At 39.8% G+C, this 16,705-nt stretch overlaps 1 protein-coding gene across 1 annotated transcript in view; it reads right to left on the bottom strand.

The window, feature by feature from the left end:
• The window catches only part of COPB2 (coatomer protein complex, subunit beta 2 (beta prime)), a 33,160-nt gene extending 23,124 nt beyond the window's left edge, over positions 1 to 10,036 (bottom strand). Inside the window, exons 1-2 of the mRNA XM_010858209.1 lie at positions 9,921 to 10,036; positions 4,563 to 4,700 (exon numbers count right to left, since the gene is read on the bottom strand). Of these exons, the coding sequence (XP_010856511.1) occupies positions 4,563 to 4,700; positions 9,921 to 9,923 (141 nt within the window). The 5' untranslated portion in view covers positions 9,924 to 10,036. The remainder of the gene's footprint in view (positions 1 to 4,562; positions 4,701 to 9,920) is intronic.
• Between the last annotated feature and the right edge of the window lie 6,669 nt (positions 10,037 to 16,705).

Here is a 16,705-nt window from a genome sequence, read left to right as displayed (position 1 = left end):
ATTTTTTGGCTGTTCTGGGTCTTCCTGCTGCACAAGTTTTTCTCTAGTTGTGGAGACTGGGGGCTCTTCTCTAGTTGTGCATGGGCCTCTCATTGCAGTGGCCTTTCTTAAAGCACAGCACAGGCGCAAGGGTGCACAGGCTTCAGCAGTTGTGGCACATGGGCTCAGTAGTAGCTGTTCCTAGGCTCTGGAGCACAGAATCAATAGCTGTGGTGCACGGGCTTAGCTGCTCTGCAGTATGTGGTACGCTTCTGGTTTGGGTATCGAATCCATGTCTCCTGCATTGACAGGTGGATTCTTTACCACTGAGCCACCAGGGAAGCCCCAAACTATCACTTTTCTGTATCTGTTTCTGTACTAGAGAATAGTGAAAAGAGCATATTATGATTGATTAACCAGGTGTACCAAATTTAAAAATAGGAATTGGTTCGTAACAACTGTTGAGCCCAATCTGGCTTCTTGAGCAAGACCTCAAAGATTCTTCAGAAAAGACTGAATAAGTGGGGACATGAGCTCCAACCTGCACAATCATTACCAGCTGACTGTGATACAGACACACGTTGAGCAGGCAGAACATGCAACCTACAAGATGACATGGTAACGCACAAAAGCTCTTAGTTCAGTTCAGTTCAGTCGCTCAGTTGTGTCCGACTCTTTGCGACCCCATGAACCGGAGCACCAGGCCTCTCTGTCCATCACCAACTCCCGGAGTTTACCCAAACTCATGTCCACTAAGTTGGTAATGCCATCCAACCATCTCATCCTCTGTCGTCCCCTTCTCCTCCTGCCCCTAATCCCTCCCAGCATCAGGGTCTTTTCAAATGAGTCAACTCTTCCCATCAGGTAGCCAAAGTATTGGAGTTTCAGCTTCAACATCAGTCCTTCCAGTGAACACCCAGGACTGATCTCCTTTAGGATGGACTGGTTGGATCTCCGTGCAGTCCACGGGACTCTCAAGAGTCTTCTCCAACACCACAGTTCAAAAGCATCAATTCTTCGGCGCTCAGCCTTCTTCACAGTCTGACTCTCACATCCATACATGACCACTGGAAAAACCATAGCCTTGACTAGACGGACCTTTGTTGGCAAAGTAATGTCTCTGCTTTTTAATATGCTGTCTAGGTTGGTCATAACTTTCCTTCCAAGGAGTAAGCGTCTTTTAATTTCATGGCTGCGGTCACCATCTGCAGTGATTTTGGAGCCCCCAAAAATAAAGTCTGACACTGTTTCCCCATCTATTTACCATGAAGTGATGGGACCGGATGCCATGATCTTAGTTTTGTGAATGTTGAGCTTTAAGCCAACTTTTTCATGCTCCTCTTTCACTTTCATCAAGAGGCTCTTTAGTTCTTCACTTTCTGCCATAGGGTGGTGTCATCTGCATATCTGAGGTTATTGATATTTCTCCCAGCAATCTTGATTCCAGCTTGTGCTTCTTCCAGCCCAGCGTTTCTCGTGATGTACTCTGCATGGAAGTTAAATAAGCAGGGTGACAATATACAGCCTTGACGTACTCCTGTTCCTATTTGGAACCAGCCTGTTGTTCCATGTCCAATTCTAACTGTTGCTTCTGACCTGCATATAGGTTTCTCAAGAGGTAGGTCAGGTGGTCTGGTATTCCCATCTCTTTCAGAATTTTCCACAGTTTATTGTGATCCACACAGTCAAAGGCTGTGGTATAGTCAGTAAAGGCGAAATAGATGTTTTTCTGGAACTCTCTTGCTTTTTCGATGACCCAGAAGATGTTGGCAATTTGATCTCTGGTTTCTCTGCCTTTTCTAAAACCAGCTTGAACATCTGGAAGTTCACTGCTGAAGCCTGGCTTGGAGAATTTTGAGCATTACTTTACTAGCGTGTGAGATGAGTGCAATTGTGTGGTAGTTTGAGCATTCTTTGGCATTGCCTTTCTTTGGGACTGGAATGAAAACTGACCTTTTCCAGTCCTGTGGCCACTGCTGAGTTTTCCAAATTTGCTGACATACTGAGTGCAGCACTTTCACAGCATCATCTTTTAGGAGTTAAAATAGCTCAACTGGAATTCCATCACCTCCACTAGCTTTGTCATATTGATGCTTCCTAAGGCCCACTTGACTTCACTTTCCAGGATGTCTGGCTCTAGGTAAGTGATCACACCATTGTGATTATCTGGGTTGTGAAGTTCTTTTTTTGTATAGTTCTTCTGTGTATTCTTGCCACCTCTTCTTAATATCCTCTGCTTCTGTTAGGTCTATACCATGTCTGTCCTTTATTGAGCCCATCTTTGCATGAATGTTCCCTTGGTATCTCTAATTTTTTGAAGAGATCGGTAGTCTTTCCCATTCTGTTGTTTTTATTTCTTTGCATTGATCGCTGAGGAAGGCTTTCTTATCTCTCCTTGCTATTCTTTGGATCTGCATTCAGATAGGTATATCTTTCCTATTCTCCTTTGCTTGTCACTTCTCTTCTTTTCACAGCTATTTGTAAGGCCTCTTAAGGAGGCAACAAACTCAGGGATCTGCTGAGCAGTAAAACATAAAGCAGCCATAGCACTAACAGTCATGGTTCAGGTCTACGTTAAGTGCTATGGCTGATACAAATGACCTAAGGGATGGTCTTCCTACTCCAGAAACTAAACAAGATAAAAAGGATGAAATACTACACACTCAACATATAAATCACCAATGAGAAGTAAGTAAATAAAGAAATACTTGTATGGTGCCTGACAGGTTTCATACACAATTTAATTTAATTTGATTTAATCATTTCTGACAATCCTGTGAAGTAAGAAAGGCAACATATCATTTTCATTTAGGTAAGTAAATCAAGCCTCAACATGGTTAAGTCTTCCCCACATCATTTAATTAGCAGGATGGCTTCAAATTCTAACATACTGATTTTTTAACTGCTGCACCCATCACCGCAAAGAGTATACAATTCCTCATTTGAAATTCAAGAACATTTGAATTTACTCCCTAAAACCTTTTCGGCTCTTTCAAGCATCTTGCTCTCCGTATACATGAGTGCCAAGTAACTTCTGTTGGTGATAAAGGAAGAAAAGCAGGGACATCCAAAACAAATCAACCATTCAATAAGACTTACTGAGCATCTACTGCGAGCCTGACTGTCAGGTGCCCACTTGAAATAACAATGGGAATTAACACTAGGAAAAGCCCTGTCCTCACAGAACCTTATTTTCTTGAAGGAAAAAAGGAAATTTTAAAAATTACCAATGAGATGAATTATGAAGGGGGAAGCAGATGGTCCTGCAGAAGGGCACAGAAGGGTACAAACACAAAGATGAAGCAAAGTAGATGACCTGAATCAAGCAGTTACATTATAGTAAAAGTAAGGGAAGTACACCTGGGCTTTAGAGCATACCATAGTGAGAGGAAGGAGAGTGAGCGATGGTAAAATGGAGCTGACAGAGGGAACCCCTAAGAAGCATGGCGGGGGTGGGGGAGGCACCAATATATCTGTTAAGCACAAAATCAGAAAGATTTTAAACATTTGGATAGAATAGATCCCCTACCCCACCAAAAGCAGTTAGCAAGCATCCTTTCCACAGCAAGGCAAAAGGAATTCACAAGATTTGAAACTGCAGAGGACAGAAATTCTGAATTAGTGATATACTGATAGGAAAGTTTATTATTCAGTAGTTCAACACATAGTTACTGAGCACTTATTGTATGTCAGGTAACGTCATAGACACTGGATACAGCAGAAAACAAAATGTTAATGTGAATAAAATATCACTGGTGGGGTCCTAGTTGAATGTGCAGTCCTTACTGTTTCATTAGAATGATATAAGCTGTTAAGTTTACTTTTGAACTTGGTTCCTCCTAAGGCCTATTTTTGCCATCTTAAACCCCTCAAATGTGAATTTTATCTGGATTTTAAAAACTTAACCTTGGATGCTGGGGATAATTACTGTATAAATAGACACAAAACTGTATAGTATAGTGCTGACTATATGTTCTATACGTTGAAAGAAAAAGATTAAGGATGGCCAAAAAAGACTGGAAAAGATAAACTAAGTTGAAAAATATATTACTTACTCAGAGGAAAGCATTTAAGACAGATAATCTGTAAAGACATATTTCCACATGTAATGAAAAGCTGACTGCAAACATCTCTCTGATACTGTCTATAATCTGTATGGCTGCCTGAAAGTTATCTGCACCATGCATTATATTAAGCATGTGGGGGAAAATTAGTAAAAGTAAAAATCCCATTTTTAAGATTTTTAGAATACTCACTGAATGGCAAATTAAGCACCATTAAATACTATTATCTAGAGCAAGTGATCTTATATTGGTCAGTTTCTTCAAAGAAGAGCTAATACTACCTACATGAGAACTTAATACTTCAATATTGGATACAATGAGCCCAGAACAGTTTCTACCACAAGCTCTATCTTCATAAATGTTAGCTTATCTTTATTAAAAATACTTTGTACCAATTTATTTGGAAAAGCAGTATATATATATATATACACACACACACACACTACCATATTTATTTATTTTCTTTCATTATAAACAGTCTAAGACAGTATTTCTAATAAAGTCCTTAAAAATTTCTACCTGTGTTTCATGATTCCAAACGCACACGCTACCATTGTAAAGACTGGCCAACATCCATGGCTCTGTAGGATGCAAATCCACACTCTTAACTCGATCAGATCGAGCAGTAAGTTTTCTCTTGATATCAAGTCGCAGAGGCTAAGGAGAAACATGAAAAACAAGCAAACAAAATGTTATATTGCCATGTCAAATGAAACATGTTTGCGATCTTGAGTAAAAACAGACCCTGAGTCTGGGTGAACTCCGGGAGTTGGTGATGGACAGGGAGGCCTGGCGTGCTGCAATTCATGGGGTCACAGAGAGTCGGACACGACTGAGCGACTGAACTGAATTGAACTGAACATGCATACAAAACAATTCAGTTTTTACTTTGCGAAACTGTAGCCACAGTTTAAAGTCTAAAGCACCTACTTATTCACTCATACATACAAAAAATACGACTATTTAAAAAACTTTAACTCATAGCAGCACTTGTCAAACTTTTTGGTTTACAGACACCTCTACAGTATTAATTTTTGAGGACACTAAAAAGCTTCTGTTTATGTGAAGGGTGTGAAAGGCTCAGTTGTGTCCAACTCTTTTACAGCCCCGTGGACTGTAGCCCGCCAGGCTCCTCTGTCCATGGAATTCGCCAGGCAAGAATACTGGAGTGGGTTGCCATTCCCTTCTCCAAAGGATCTTCCCAATTTAGGGATCGAACCCGAGTCTCCTGTATTGCAGGCAGATTCTTTACCGTTTGAGCCACCTTATTTATGTAGATTATATTTATTAATATTTATCATGTTAAAAATTAAAACTAAGACAACTTTAAAATATTCATGTATTAATTCATTTTCAAAAACAAACTAAACCTATTCACGTTAACTTAGACAAAATAACTACAGCTTTGAAAGAAATTCAGTGATAAGAGTAGCAATGTTTACAGTTCTGCAGAACTCTTTAAATTCTGACTTAACAAGACAGTTCATTTCTCGTATCTACTTTGGCCCTCAATATGTTGTGATATGTTGTTCTGGTTGATACATGAGAAAAAAAAAAAAAAACTGGCTCATAGATACAGAGAACAACAGATTGGTAGCTGCCAGAGGTGGAGTGTAGAAGAGGGAGAAATAGGTAGAGGGGGTCAAAAGGTACAAACTTCCAGTTATAAAGTAAATCATGGAGATGTATTGTACAGCAAAGCAGTTAATACAGTGTTGTGTATTTGACAGGTGCTAAGAGAGTAGATCTTAAATGTTCTCACAACAAGAAAAAAACACAAAAACACACAATTTTATAACTATGTATGGTGACAAATGTTAACTGGACTTATTGTGGTGATTGTTTTACTATATATAAATATCAAATCATTGTATTAGACACCTAAAACTAACATAATAATATGTCAATTATACCTTTACTATTTTTTTAAATTGAATTCTTCAGAGAATCGTAGATGTATTTTGGCAATAGTGTTATTATAGTAAATGCTAGACAATGTAATGTGGGATCAATAAGGGCCATGTCCATGAAGGGCTCTGGAGTCAAATGGGAATGTTTATAATATTTTAATGGATTTAAGTTATAATAACCAAATGGAAATTAGAAGAATTTTGAACCAAAGCTAAAATACTCTCTTGTCATAAATACTAAGAGTTTAAAACAGCATTTTTCAACCTGGATTTGTCATCCGAACCACAGAAAAAAAAATGATCTGAATAACTATTTTCTCAGTTCTTCCAAGGATGGCTTTTTAGGAGAAAAGTTAATTCATTATACACACTGATGGCTTATGGCAGTAGTCTCAGTTCTCTCTTGGAAGCAGATATGAGGAAGACTGATTTAAAACCTGTTTCTCCTTCAGCAGGTTTTAAACACAACCTAAGAGTTTACTTGGCAAGTTTAGTTACCATCAAATTTTTATTTTTGCTATCTTCTGTGATGTTCATGAATGGGAGAGAAATTTAACATTACTTTTCTACACAAATGAAGCCTGCTAAATGATTTCAGCAGAGGTAATTTCCTGAGACATAGCAAACACCTCACAAAGCTCTTATTTATTGTTTTGGACATCTATTAAATCTGGGTCACTGACTACTTCAAACCTGGTTCTCACTTCTATAAATGCCTCCCCTACTTCTGGCAACAACCTCCACCTCTTACTTTCCTTTAAAAGATCTAAGTTCTCTGGCTCTTCACAATCGCCACAAAAATGTCTTCTCCATCTCAAACTTTCTACTTTCAAACCATTATTTTCACATTCCTTCCTGAAGCAGGACTTTTTCACTTCATCTATTTCTGAATCTTGCCCCATTAATTACCTTCACAAATATTAACTTTTTTTCTGGTCTTTCCATAGTTAGCAAACATGATGTGTCTATTATATGCCAGGAATCATGGTGGGAGTTTAACATAAGCCAGCATATCTCATACTTTTTCTCCAGCCAATGAGGAAATTGTACACTTTTAAACTATGCACATTTTACCATTAAAAAATGTTTTAAATGATTGATTACTGAGTAAAAGTGAAGGTGGCCCAAGGTACAAAGCAATACCAGTATAACAACATGCCCCTAGTGCACAATCTCAAGAGCCAAGGGCTCTTGCTGCATTTCTCCCAATATTTTAGTGCCTACTTTGAATGAGACATCGTACTAGGGACTGTGGAATACCAAGACGAGTAAGGTACTCATAAAAGTGACTGAAAGTGGCTCAGTCATGTCTGACTCTTTGCGACCCCATGGACTATTCAGCCCATGGAACTCTCCAAGCCAGAATACTGGAGTGGGTAGCCTTTCCCTTCTCCAGAGAATCTTCCCAACCCAGGGATCAAACCCAGGTCTCCAGCATTGCAGGTGGCTTCTTTACCAACTGAACCACAAGGGAAGCCCAAGAATACTGGAGTGGGTGAAAATGAAAGTGAAGTTACTCGGTTGTGTCTGACTATTTGCAACCCTAAGGACTGTAGCCCACCAGGCTTCTCCATCCATGGAATTTTCCACTGGAGTGGGTAGCCTTTCCCTTACTCCAGGGGATCTTCCCAATTGAGGAATCGAACCGGGGTCTCCTGCATTGCGGGCTGATTCTTTACCAACTGAGCTATCAGGAAAGATACTCATATTACAGCCTTAACTCTAAACATCTCCTTGTATCTCCCCAAGGCCGAAGGCATTTAGGACTTAGCTTAAACGTTACTGCCATCATATAATCTTTTGGATTACCCTACTAGAAGTATCCTTTCCTGCAGGATCCTACAGAATTTAACGTTTAATATTTGTGCACATGTCTCTTTTTGGTTTCTAGAGTAGATGCTCCTTAAGAGCTCATTCATGTGCAATATTCAGCACTTTATATATTTGGGTATGGGAGGCTTCTGTGGTGGCTCAGCACTTAAGAATCTGCCTGCCAATACAGGAGACATGGGTTCAGTCCCTGAACTGAGAAGATCCCGTGGAGAAGGAAATGGCAATTAACTCCAGAATTCTTGCCTGGAAAATCCCATGGACAGAGGAGCCTCGGTGTGTCCATGGGGTCACGTGACTGAGCGATTAAACAACAACAAAAGAGGTTTAAGAACAGATAGGATAATCAAGATCTAAAGAATCATGATGCACTCAAGCTTCAGTTCCACTGCTCATCTCAAATGCATGACAGTGGGCAAGTTTACTTAACTTCCCTCAGGTTTGATGTATATAAAACTATTGACTATTATCTATCCCTTAGTGTAATGAGAATTAAATTCAGTATTAAGCAGTAAGAACAGTGCCTTGCCTATTTTAACCACTCCATGAACATTTATAACTCACTCTCCCACCTGCTATGAGAATTAGGAAGCAAATGTTTAGCAAAATCCATGGCACACAGTAAACGCTCTATGGTAAATGAGTGAACAAATTTACATTTAAAATCTTTTGTAAAAGATTTTAAATGTGTTAAAGAATGAAATATTTTATTATAAAAATACTCTTAAAAATCGCAAAAGAAAACTAAATTAGGCAGATGCAAGGGGCTGTTTCCAAAAATGTCCATTTTGAAAACCACAGCACACTCCAGAGCAGGTCCTTGGTAATACAAGGTAGGAGGACTCAAGTTTTGTTCTGGGGCTCTTATCTGGGGACCCAAGAAGGCTCATGAATGAGTATTGGTGGGTGAGAGTATCTGTGAGTGAGCCCATTAAATTTTTATGCAATGCTGTGTTTATGCATTTTTATGGAAATATTCATAATGTTCACAAGTTTCCCCAGGGAATCAACTTCTGTTGCAGTTAAAACTCTGCAGCAATTAGCCTTAAACTTTTTTCCCCCCTTTTAACTGCAAGGTGAGGGACCTGGACTTATTAATCCCTAAGGTCTTCAAGCTCCAAAATCTCTGAAACTGTGTTGCCTAACAAGTTAAAAAAAAAAAAAAAAAAGCAAGAAAATGTTTAAATACAAAATACACAATCTCTTGCATGCTTTTGGAAAGAAATTCTCACACTATCGCACTGTTTTTCTTACTATTATAACTTAAATGCAAAAATATTTAAGCGCATATTTGGGGGTGATAATAAAAAAACGGTGTGATGATTTGTCATTTGTCAAAAATGCTGTATGACTGTCATTCTTCAGTTCAGTCACTCAGTCGTGTCCGACTCTTTGCAACCCCATGGACTGCAGCACGCCAAGCCTCCCTGTTCATCGCCAATTCCCGTTTACTCAAACTCATGTCCATTGAGTTAGTGATGCCATCCAACCATCTCATCCTCTGTCGCTCTCTTCTCCTGCCTTCAATCTTTCCCAGCATCAGGATCTTTTCAGGGTCATTCTTCAGTCACTATATTTGCAAATGCAGACAAGCAGGCCAACCAGTTTTATAAAATACGTCCCAACTCTTCGCTTCTCCCTTGACACTTAAGCTGGGATTCCAAAGCATCTGAAATTCCACTTTTGACTCTATAGGATCCATTCACATTTCGAAAGGTGGGGGGGATGGGGGCGCCTCCCTGTTTAAGTTCGTAGTTTGCGGCATACTATACCAAAATAAGCAGAAGACTGCAAAATCAGCTGTCACCGTTTTAAAGGCACAATGAGGTAGTTTCATCAAAACCTTCTACAGAATTCAACATTTTCGGCTTCCTAAATTTCCCTACACTGCAGACCGCAGAAGCTCTAGCAAACGTCGTAAGCACCGAAATCAGGGACCCTCCAGGCACTGTCTTCCCAAACGACCTGCCGCCTCTTCCCTTCCAGAATTCAAACTGGACCAGGACCCCTCAAGGCCTGAGGCGGTGGCTGCAGCAGGAACCCAGGCCGCGGACAACTGCGGGTCCCAGGCCAGGAGCCCCAAGAATTGGCCTTGGCCACATGGGGCCCCACTGCCTCCTGCAAGGCCTGGACTTACCATGGCTCCGTCGGTCCGAGCCCGGGCGCCCTCACTCGCTACGGACCAAGAAGTCCTGGAGAAACCCACCGACCCGCTGACCAGGCGACTGACTGACGTGGAACTTCCGGGAGGAGTTCTCGCGATAGTAAAGACCAGAGCGAGCGCCTGCGCAAAGTCGGCGCAGGGCTGGTTTCCTAAGCCCCGCCCCAGTTTCCTAGGCAACAGGGCCTCCAAACTGCCCTAAGCGGACCTGGCGCCTCCGGAGAAAGCGGGGTGTGGCCTCTAGAATCCTTTGCAGTGCCTTGGGGCAGCTCATAGTGGAGTAGAAACAAACTGAGAGTTAAAAAAAAAAAAACAAGAAAAAGCGAAATGCTACTTTCGAGTGCTAACGGCCGGAGAAACTCCCCCACAGTGGAGTTGTGTCACAGGAGCTGAGAAGTTCTGTCAGAGGGAGAGGGCGGAGGAGAGAAGGGAAGATGAAGCGAGGCTCTCAGCCCACTTTTACCTTGGTCGGCCTGAGAATGAGGCCCATGTAGTCCTTTCCCGGCCCTGCTCGGGGCACCGATTTCTGTTGGAAAGATGTGGGCGGCTTTCAGGGCTGAGCTTCATACTTCTGAGATCGAAGGGCAGCGAAGAGTCTTCAGCTTTGGAGCTCCCCAGAGACCTGGCTGCGATTCATGGGGTCGCGAAGAGTCGGACACAACTGAGCGACTGAACTGACTGAGGAGATAGGAGTATCATCAGGGCCTGCAGGATCTCCTTTTGTTGAGCATCGACCTCATTGTTCATTCATTTATAATTATATATCAATCTTCGGCTATGTGCCAGAATACTTTCCTCTCATCTTCACATCAAATCTGAATTACCTCCATATTACTGATGAGGAAGTCAGTTCAGTCAGTTCAGTTGCCCTGTCCTGTCTCTGATCCCATGGATGGCAGCACACCAGGCTTACCTGTCCATCACCTACTCCCGGAGCTTGCTCAAACTCATGTCCATCAAGTCGGTGATGCCGTCCAACCGTCTCATCCTCTGTTGTCCCCTTCTCCTCCTGCCTTCTATCTTTTCCAGCATCAGGGTCTTTTCCAATGAGTCAGCTCTTCACATCAGGTGGCCAAAATATTGGAGTTTCAGCCTCAGCATGCGTCCTTCCAATGAATATTCAGGACTGATTTCTTTTAGGATTGACTGGTTTGATCTTACAGTCCAAGGGACTCTCAAGAGTCTTCTCCTATAGCACAGTTCAAAAGCATCAGTTTTTTGGTGCTCAGTTTTCTTTATGGTCCACCCTCCATCCATACATAACTACTAGAAAAACCATAGCTTTTACTATATGGACCTTTGTTGGCAAAGTAATGTCTCTGCTTTTTAATCTAGGTTGGTCATAGCTTGTCTTCCAAGGAGCACGCGTCTTTGAATTTCAGGAAACCAATGAGGAAACTAAAGTTCAAAGAAGTGTCCCAGCCAAGGCCACACAGTAAATCGTAGAGTTAGGATTTGATATGTCCTCAAAGTCCTGTGCTCTTTCTCCTCCACTGAAATACATCTTCATTAAGGTAGTTGAACTCTAGCATAAGGACCTGAGCCGTAGGGATTGCAAAATGAACTGCTAGAGCATTTGCCTACCACCACCTTCTGAGTTCCCACTTTTTAAAATAAATTTAGTTTTTAATTTTCTAAACACAGTGGGCCAAATAACTTTGACCTTTTGCTACATGTAAATGTGTAGCAAAGGCCTGAAAGTAGCCTTGGAGCTTTTGTAGACCTTTAAATTATCAGAAAGGAAAAGAGTTTGTGTGTGTGTGTGTGTGTGTGTGTGTGTGTGTGTGTAGAAAGTAATATTCAGAGGGAGACATATAGACTCTTCATCAAGTAATTTGGCTTTTAGCAGGAGCTTTATTGCTAATGTAATTTCTTTGTGGGTCTTAGTGTTCCTCACCTTAAAAAAAAAATGTTTGTACATCACTAGGTACCCAAGAGTTTACCTAGTTGGTATTGATGAGAGGCTTAGCCCCAAGTATCATACTCACTTGGACTATATATTTTCCATTAAGTTCTGTAGTTGTGCATTATACATTATTTCATGTAATGTACATACTGAATTTGTACTATATCCAAAGCACTATACTAGATGCTGCCTGAAGATTATACCTCTTGGATTTGGGTTGAAAGAAATTTCATTTTAAAGGAATAAGATTCTCAAATATGAACCAATACATAAAATTACATTATGTGTGTGTGTATCCCTGTATTTCAATTGTGGGTTTAAAAGTAAAGAGTAAAACCATTTACTCTTTGGTTTAGAGAAGACTAGAAGATTAGAAAATAACTCTGGGGAAGAAAATAAATAGGAACAAGCTTAGCAAATTGATAAATGGTTTCCCAAAGATTGGACACAATTGGATTTCTGGGGTGACTTTTCAACTCTTCCTTTTTCCAAGTGGAAGCTCACTTGTGCTTCTATTAATACCCTACATACATCCTTTCCTCCCTTTTCTGTTCCCACCCCTTCATTAAAAGTTGAGGGAGTGAGAAGAATTCCTTGAGGAAAAATCTAGTTGGTATTTTTAAAATATATACATGTCTCATCACTTAGCAAAGTGGTGAGTAGAAGAATAAGAGCCTAGTTTCTCCCTTCAAAGGGAGTACAATTTAAGAAACTTCCGTGGAAGTCCAGCAGTTAAGACTCTGCACTTTCAATGCAGGGGTGAAGGGTTTGAATTCTGATCAGGGAACTGAGATATCCTGCATGCTGTGTGGCCAAACTAAAAGGGATTACAAATTTATAAGAAGTACGAGTGAAAATACTCAGCATAAAATATCCAACTGGGGAGATAATTTTTATAAAGGAGGCAGAATTTGAGCTGGACTTTTGGACCACAAAAAGTCTAGTTTGCTTGAAGAATGGTATTCTTTAGAAGTGCATGAAGCAGATGGCTAGAAAGAAAGGATGGTGCTAAAATCCGAAAATTTACTGAAATAGGAATTGGACTTTGATTCAGTAAGCAGTTGGTAACAATTAAGCCAGAAAATTAACATGTTTATGTATGTACTCTGTAAGATTTATCTTTCATTGTTGTGTATGAAGAAATGGATTGGAACAGTGAGACAAGTTTGGAGGAAGTGGGTATGGAAATAACAGTAATATTGAATAAATTTCATTGAGTGCTTACTTTTTTAATTGAAATATGCACTTTGCATGCTACAATTTATATAGTAATACTAGCATATAGTCATTATTTTCTTCAATTTGTAGCTTCACAGGCAGATTCTTTACTGTCTGAGCCATCAGGGAAGCCCAATAGATGAGACTGAAGTGGGTTAGCATGCCCTCCAGAGGATCTTCCCAGCCCAGGGATTGAACCCATTCTCTTATGTCTGGCAGGCAGTTCTTTACCACTAATGCTACCTAGGTAGCCCCCAATACATGAGACGATGAAGCCCAAATGGGTTAAATAATAAGCTCTGTGCCACACTGCTCAAGAGCTGGTGACATACTTGAGATCTGAACCCAAGTTTATTTCCAAAATGACTGCTTTTTCTACTGGACTATGAGTTTTTTCTTTTTCACTAAGAAGTTAGAATCAACAAGATACACAAATGATTTGACTTTGTTTTGAAGTTAAGGGATTGGGAGATATTCTAATGCTAATATTTTGAATCTCGTGAACCAAGAGGAATATCTTTACTTAGAGGAAGAAGTGGAGCCAGAAAATGATACAGAAAAGGCACAATTAGAATAAGACAGCAAGAAAAACTGTATGCTACAGAAGGAAAGGGAGATAGAATATAATAGGGTGACTTATAATCATTCAATTCATTGACAGTAGTCTGGATGGCTTTAGAGAATTTAAGGAAACTTGGTTTTGGGGGGGAAAAACTATTGTCAGTATCCATGGGGTCGCTAAGAGTCAGACACAACTGAGCGACTTCACTTTCACTTTCATGCATTGGAGAAGGAAATGGCAACCCACTCCAGTGTTCTTGCCTGGAGAATCCCAGGGACGGAGAAGCCTGGTGGGCTGCCGTCTATGGGGTCGCACAGAGTCGGACACGACTGAAGCGACTTAGCAGCAGCAGCAGTAGCCTTAAAAAAAATTTTTTTTCAGTCAAGTAATGCTAGAGGGAATAGGTTTGCAAAGGATTAAGAAATGATTGAATGATAAAGCAGTGAAAGTGGTGAGTATAAAATATTTTACCAAAAGTTTAGTCATGAAAAGACAAATGTTGATGTCTCACTGAAAGTGGATTGATTGTTCCTGTATTTGGGGTGTAGTTGACATTAATTACCTCGTGATAACTACTCCACTTGGATAGAGTAAACCTTTACAGTATTGAGTAGGAGCTAGCAAGACAAATGTCAAAAGGGTATATATAGGGCATTTTAAGTGGAAGGACTTGAGAGTTCGATTTTTCCAGAGAACTAAAAGTAGTTAAGCATGCTTGGGCCAAAGAGTAAGAAGGGAGAGGATTGAGAAATGGGACAGGAAGATAGATGAAGCTCAGATCCTGAAAGTCCCTGACTGCCAGGGTAAGAAGTCAGGACTTTACCTTGAAGGCTCTAGGGAACCATTGAAGAATGTCAAGTAGGGTAATCTTCATGCTCTATTACTGATTCATCATTGCATGTCAGTTACTTTCCCTATTAAAGGAAATGTTAAGGTTCTCAGGTGGATTTCTTCAGGAAGTGAATGAGTCTTGACCACATAATCACATACTAACCAGCAGGAGACTAAATTGAGTTGGAGAACCACTGACTTGTCTTCTAAGAAGAATGAAACTTATGGTTGCCTGACACTAGAGGCAAAGTTTTGACTGATTGCAAAAGCATTGTTCGACTACAATATGCTGTACACTTAGTATGATTACCTTTCAAAATTTTAAAACTTGTTAAATTTACTCCATGCGAGCTTGTTGGGGGATTTGGGGTAGATGGAATGATTTCTTTTGTTTACCTGAAAGCATAAATATCCAGATCATTAGTCATGTTTTGATTTTGATACAAGTATAGCTTTACCTTTTTAAAAATTGCATTAGCCTCATATCTTTTAGATTTCCCTGGTGGCTCAGATGGTAAAGCGTCTGCCTGCAATGTGGAAGACCCAGGTTTGATCCTTGGGTTGGGAAGATCCCTTGGAGAAGGAAATGGCGATCCACTCCAGTACTCTTGTCTGGAAAATCCCATGGACGAAGGAGCCTGGTAGGCTACAGTCCATGGGGTTGCAAAGAGTTGGACACGACCAAGCGAGTTCACTTTCAAATCTTTTTAATAAACATATTTAGAGGAGGCAGAGTTTAAAGTGAGATTTGAATGAATAAAGGGAGTGATTTCATAGGTGGGAATTGCTAGACATTGAAAATATGGCAGCAGAGTTTTGGGAGTTTGTCATTTAGTGACCTGTACAGCTGTCCACACATTAGACTTTCTATCAGTTCTTCATATGTGGGGTGCTAAGACTATCCATGGTTGAGGCAGGTTCTGGAGACTCTTTTTGGCTCAGGGTGGTCTTGTGGAATGAACTCTCTGGGTCTCAATTTTGTTACCTACAAAATACATTTATTTTGGAAAAATGAACTCTAAACTCCCTTTCTATTTAGTTTCTTTAGAATTTTAAGTCTGTGATTCTATATTCTTTTCAAATGAAATGGGTGAAGGGAGTGGGTGCAGGATATATTTATAGACTTTTTTTTTTACTTCATTCGGGTGCCAGTGAAGTAGCTCTTTCTGCATATTTTATAGCATGCATTGCTCTTTTTTTTTTTTTTTTCAGGAAGTCATCTTAAGTCAGCAAATTTTTGTTGAAGCTTTATTATCCTTGGAACAATGCTGTATACGCTTGAGGATCCCCAGGGAATATGCTTTGACAACCAATGTTTAACTTTCTTTCCAGAGGAAAGATTTTACAAAGTTTTATATAAGCAAATTGATCAGTTTAGAACAATTATGTTTCCTTAAGAATTAGGTCCTTGTAAATGATAGTTCTGCTTATAAATAAATGAATAATAATGACAGATAGCCTGAATATCAGGCATATAGCAGTTACCTTTAAGTTAATTGAAAAAAAATTTAATGTAAAGGTGAAATATCTGGAGTGACAAGGCACTGCACAGTAAAATTTCCATCAAATTGCCTTATTCCACTTTCTTCTAAAGAATTTGTCAGCTCAAGTTGATCTAAGGGCATTACTTGATTTGAATTCAAATGTAGTTCAAGCCCCAAGGTTTAAAAATGGAGTCCTTGGGCTCTGAGCTCACGATATGTTTTTGTACCCGAAGATGATAATCCAAATCACGTTGAGCCGCACTGTTTCAGGACTTTGCATTTGATGTCAAAGCAACTTCACATGGATAGTGCTTGATCCGTTCACTAAAATCCAAATAGAAGAAGAAAGTGTTTTCTTTGCTAAATATGGTCATACTTTGGTGCCTCTGACATTGACAATAAATACAGATATAACTTTATCCTGAAAAGATTTACATATAAAGTGAATGTTAATTGAATCATATATATATATATATCCATACATATATACAGATGTATGTACATATAGAGGTAAAGTCAATATCTGAGGGAGTTAGAAAAAATTACAGGTGTTTTTGGTTATTTATATTTTCTAACTTTTATGAATGTAAGCTGTATAGTAAAGAAAATAAATTACTTTATGCAAATGTAAATGTAGCAAAGGAGCTTGTCATATGAAGGAACCTTAGTTTCAATCTGACTATAAAGCAAATAAATACATCTTATTTTCTGCATAAATCCCGCTTTTCATTTTATAAAGTCCATTTGAGTTGCAACTCAA

Source organism: Bison bison, unplaced genomic scaffold (genome assembly GCF_000754665.1).
Source record: "Bison bison bison isolate TAMUID 2011002044 unplaced genomic scaffold, Bison_UMD1.0 scf7180017864384, whole genome shotgun sequence".
In the NCBI taxonomy this organism is placed as follows: Eukaryota; Metazoa; Chordata; class Mammalia; order Artiodactyla; family Bovidae; genus Bison; species Bison bison.
The sequence above is the reverse complement of the archived record's forward strand: the minus strand, read 5'-3'. Positions and strand labels throughout refer to the sequence as shown.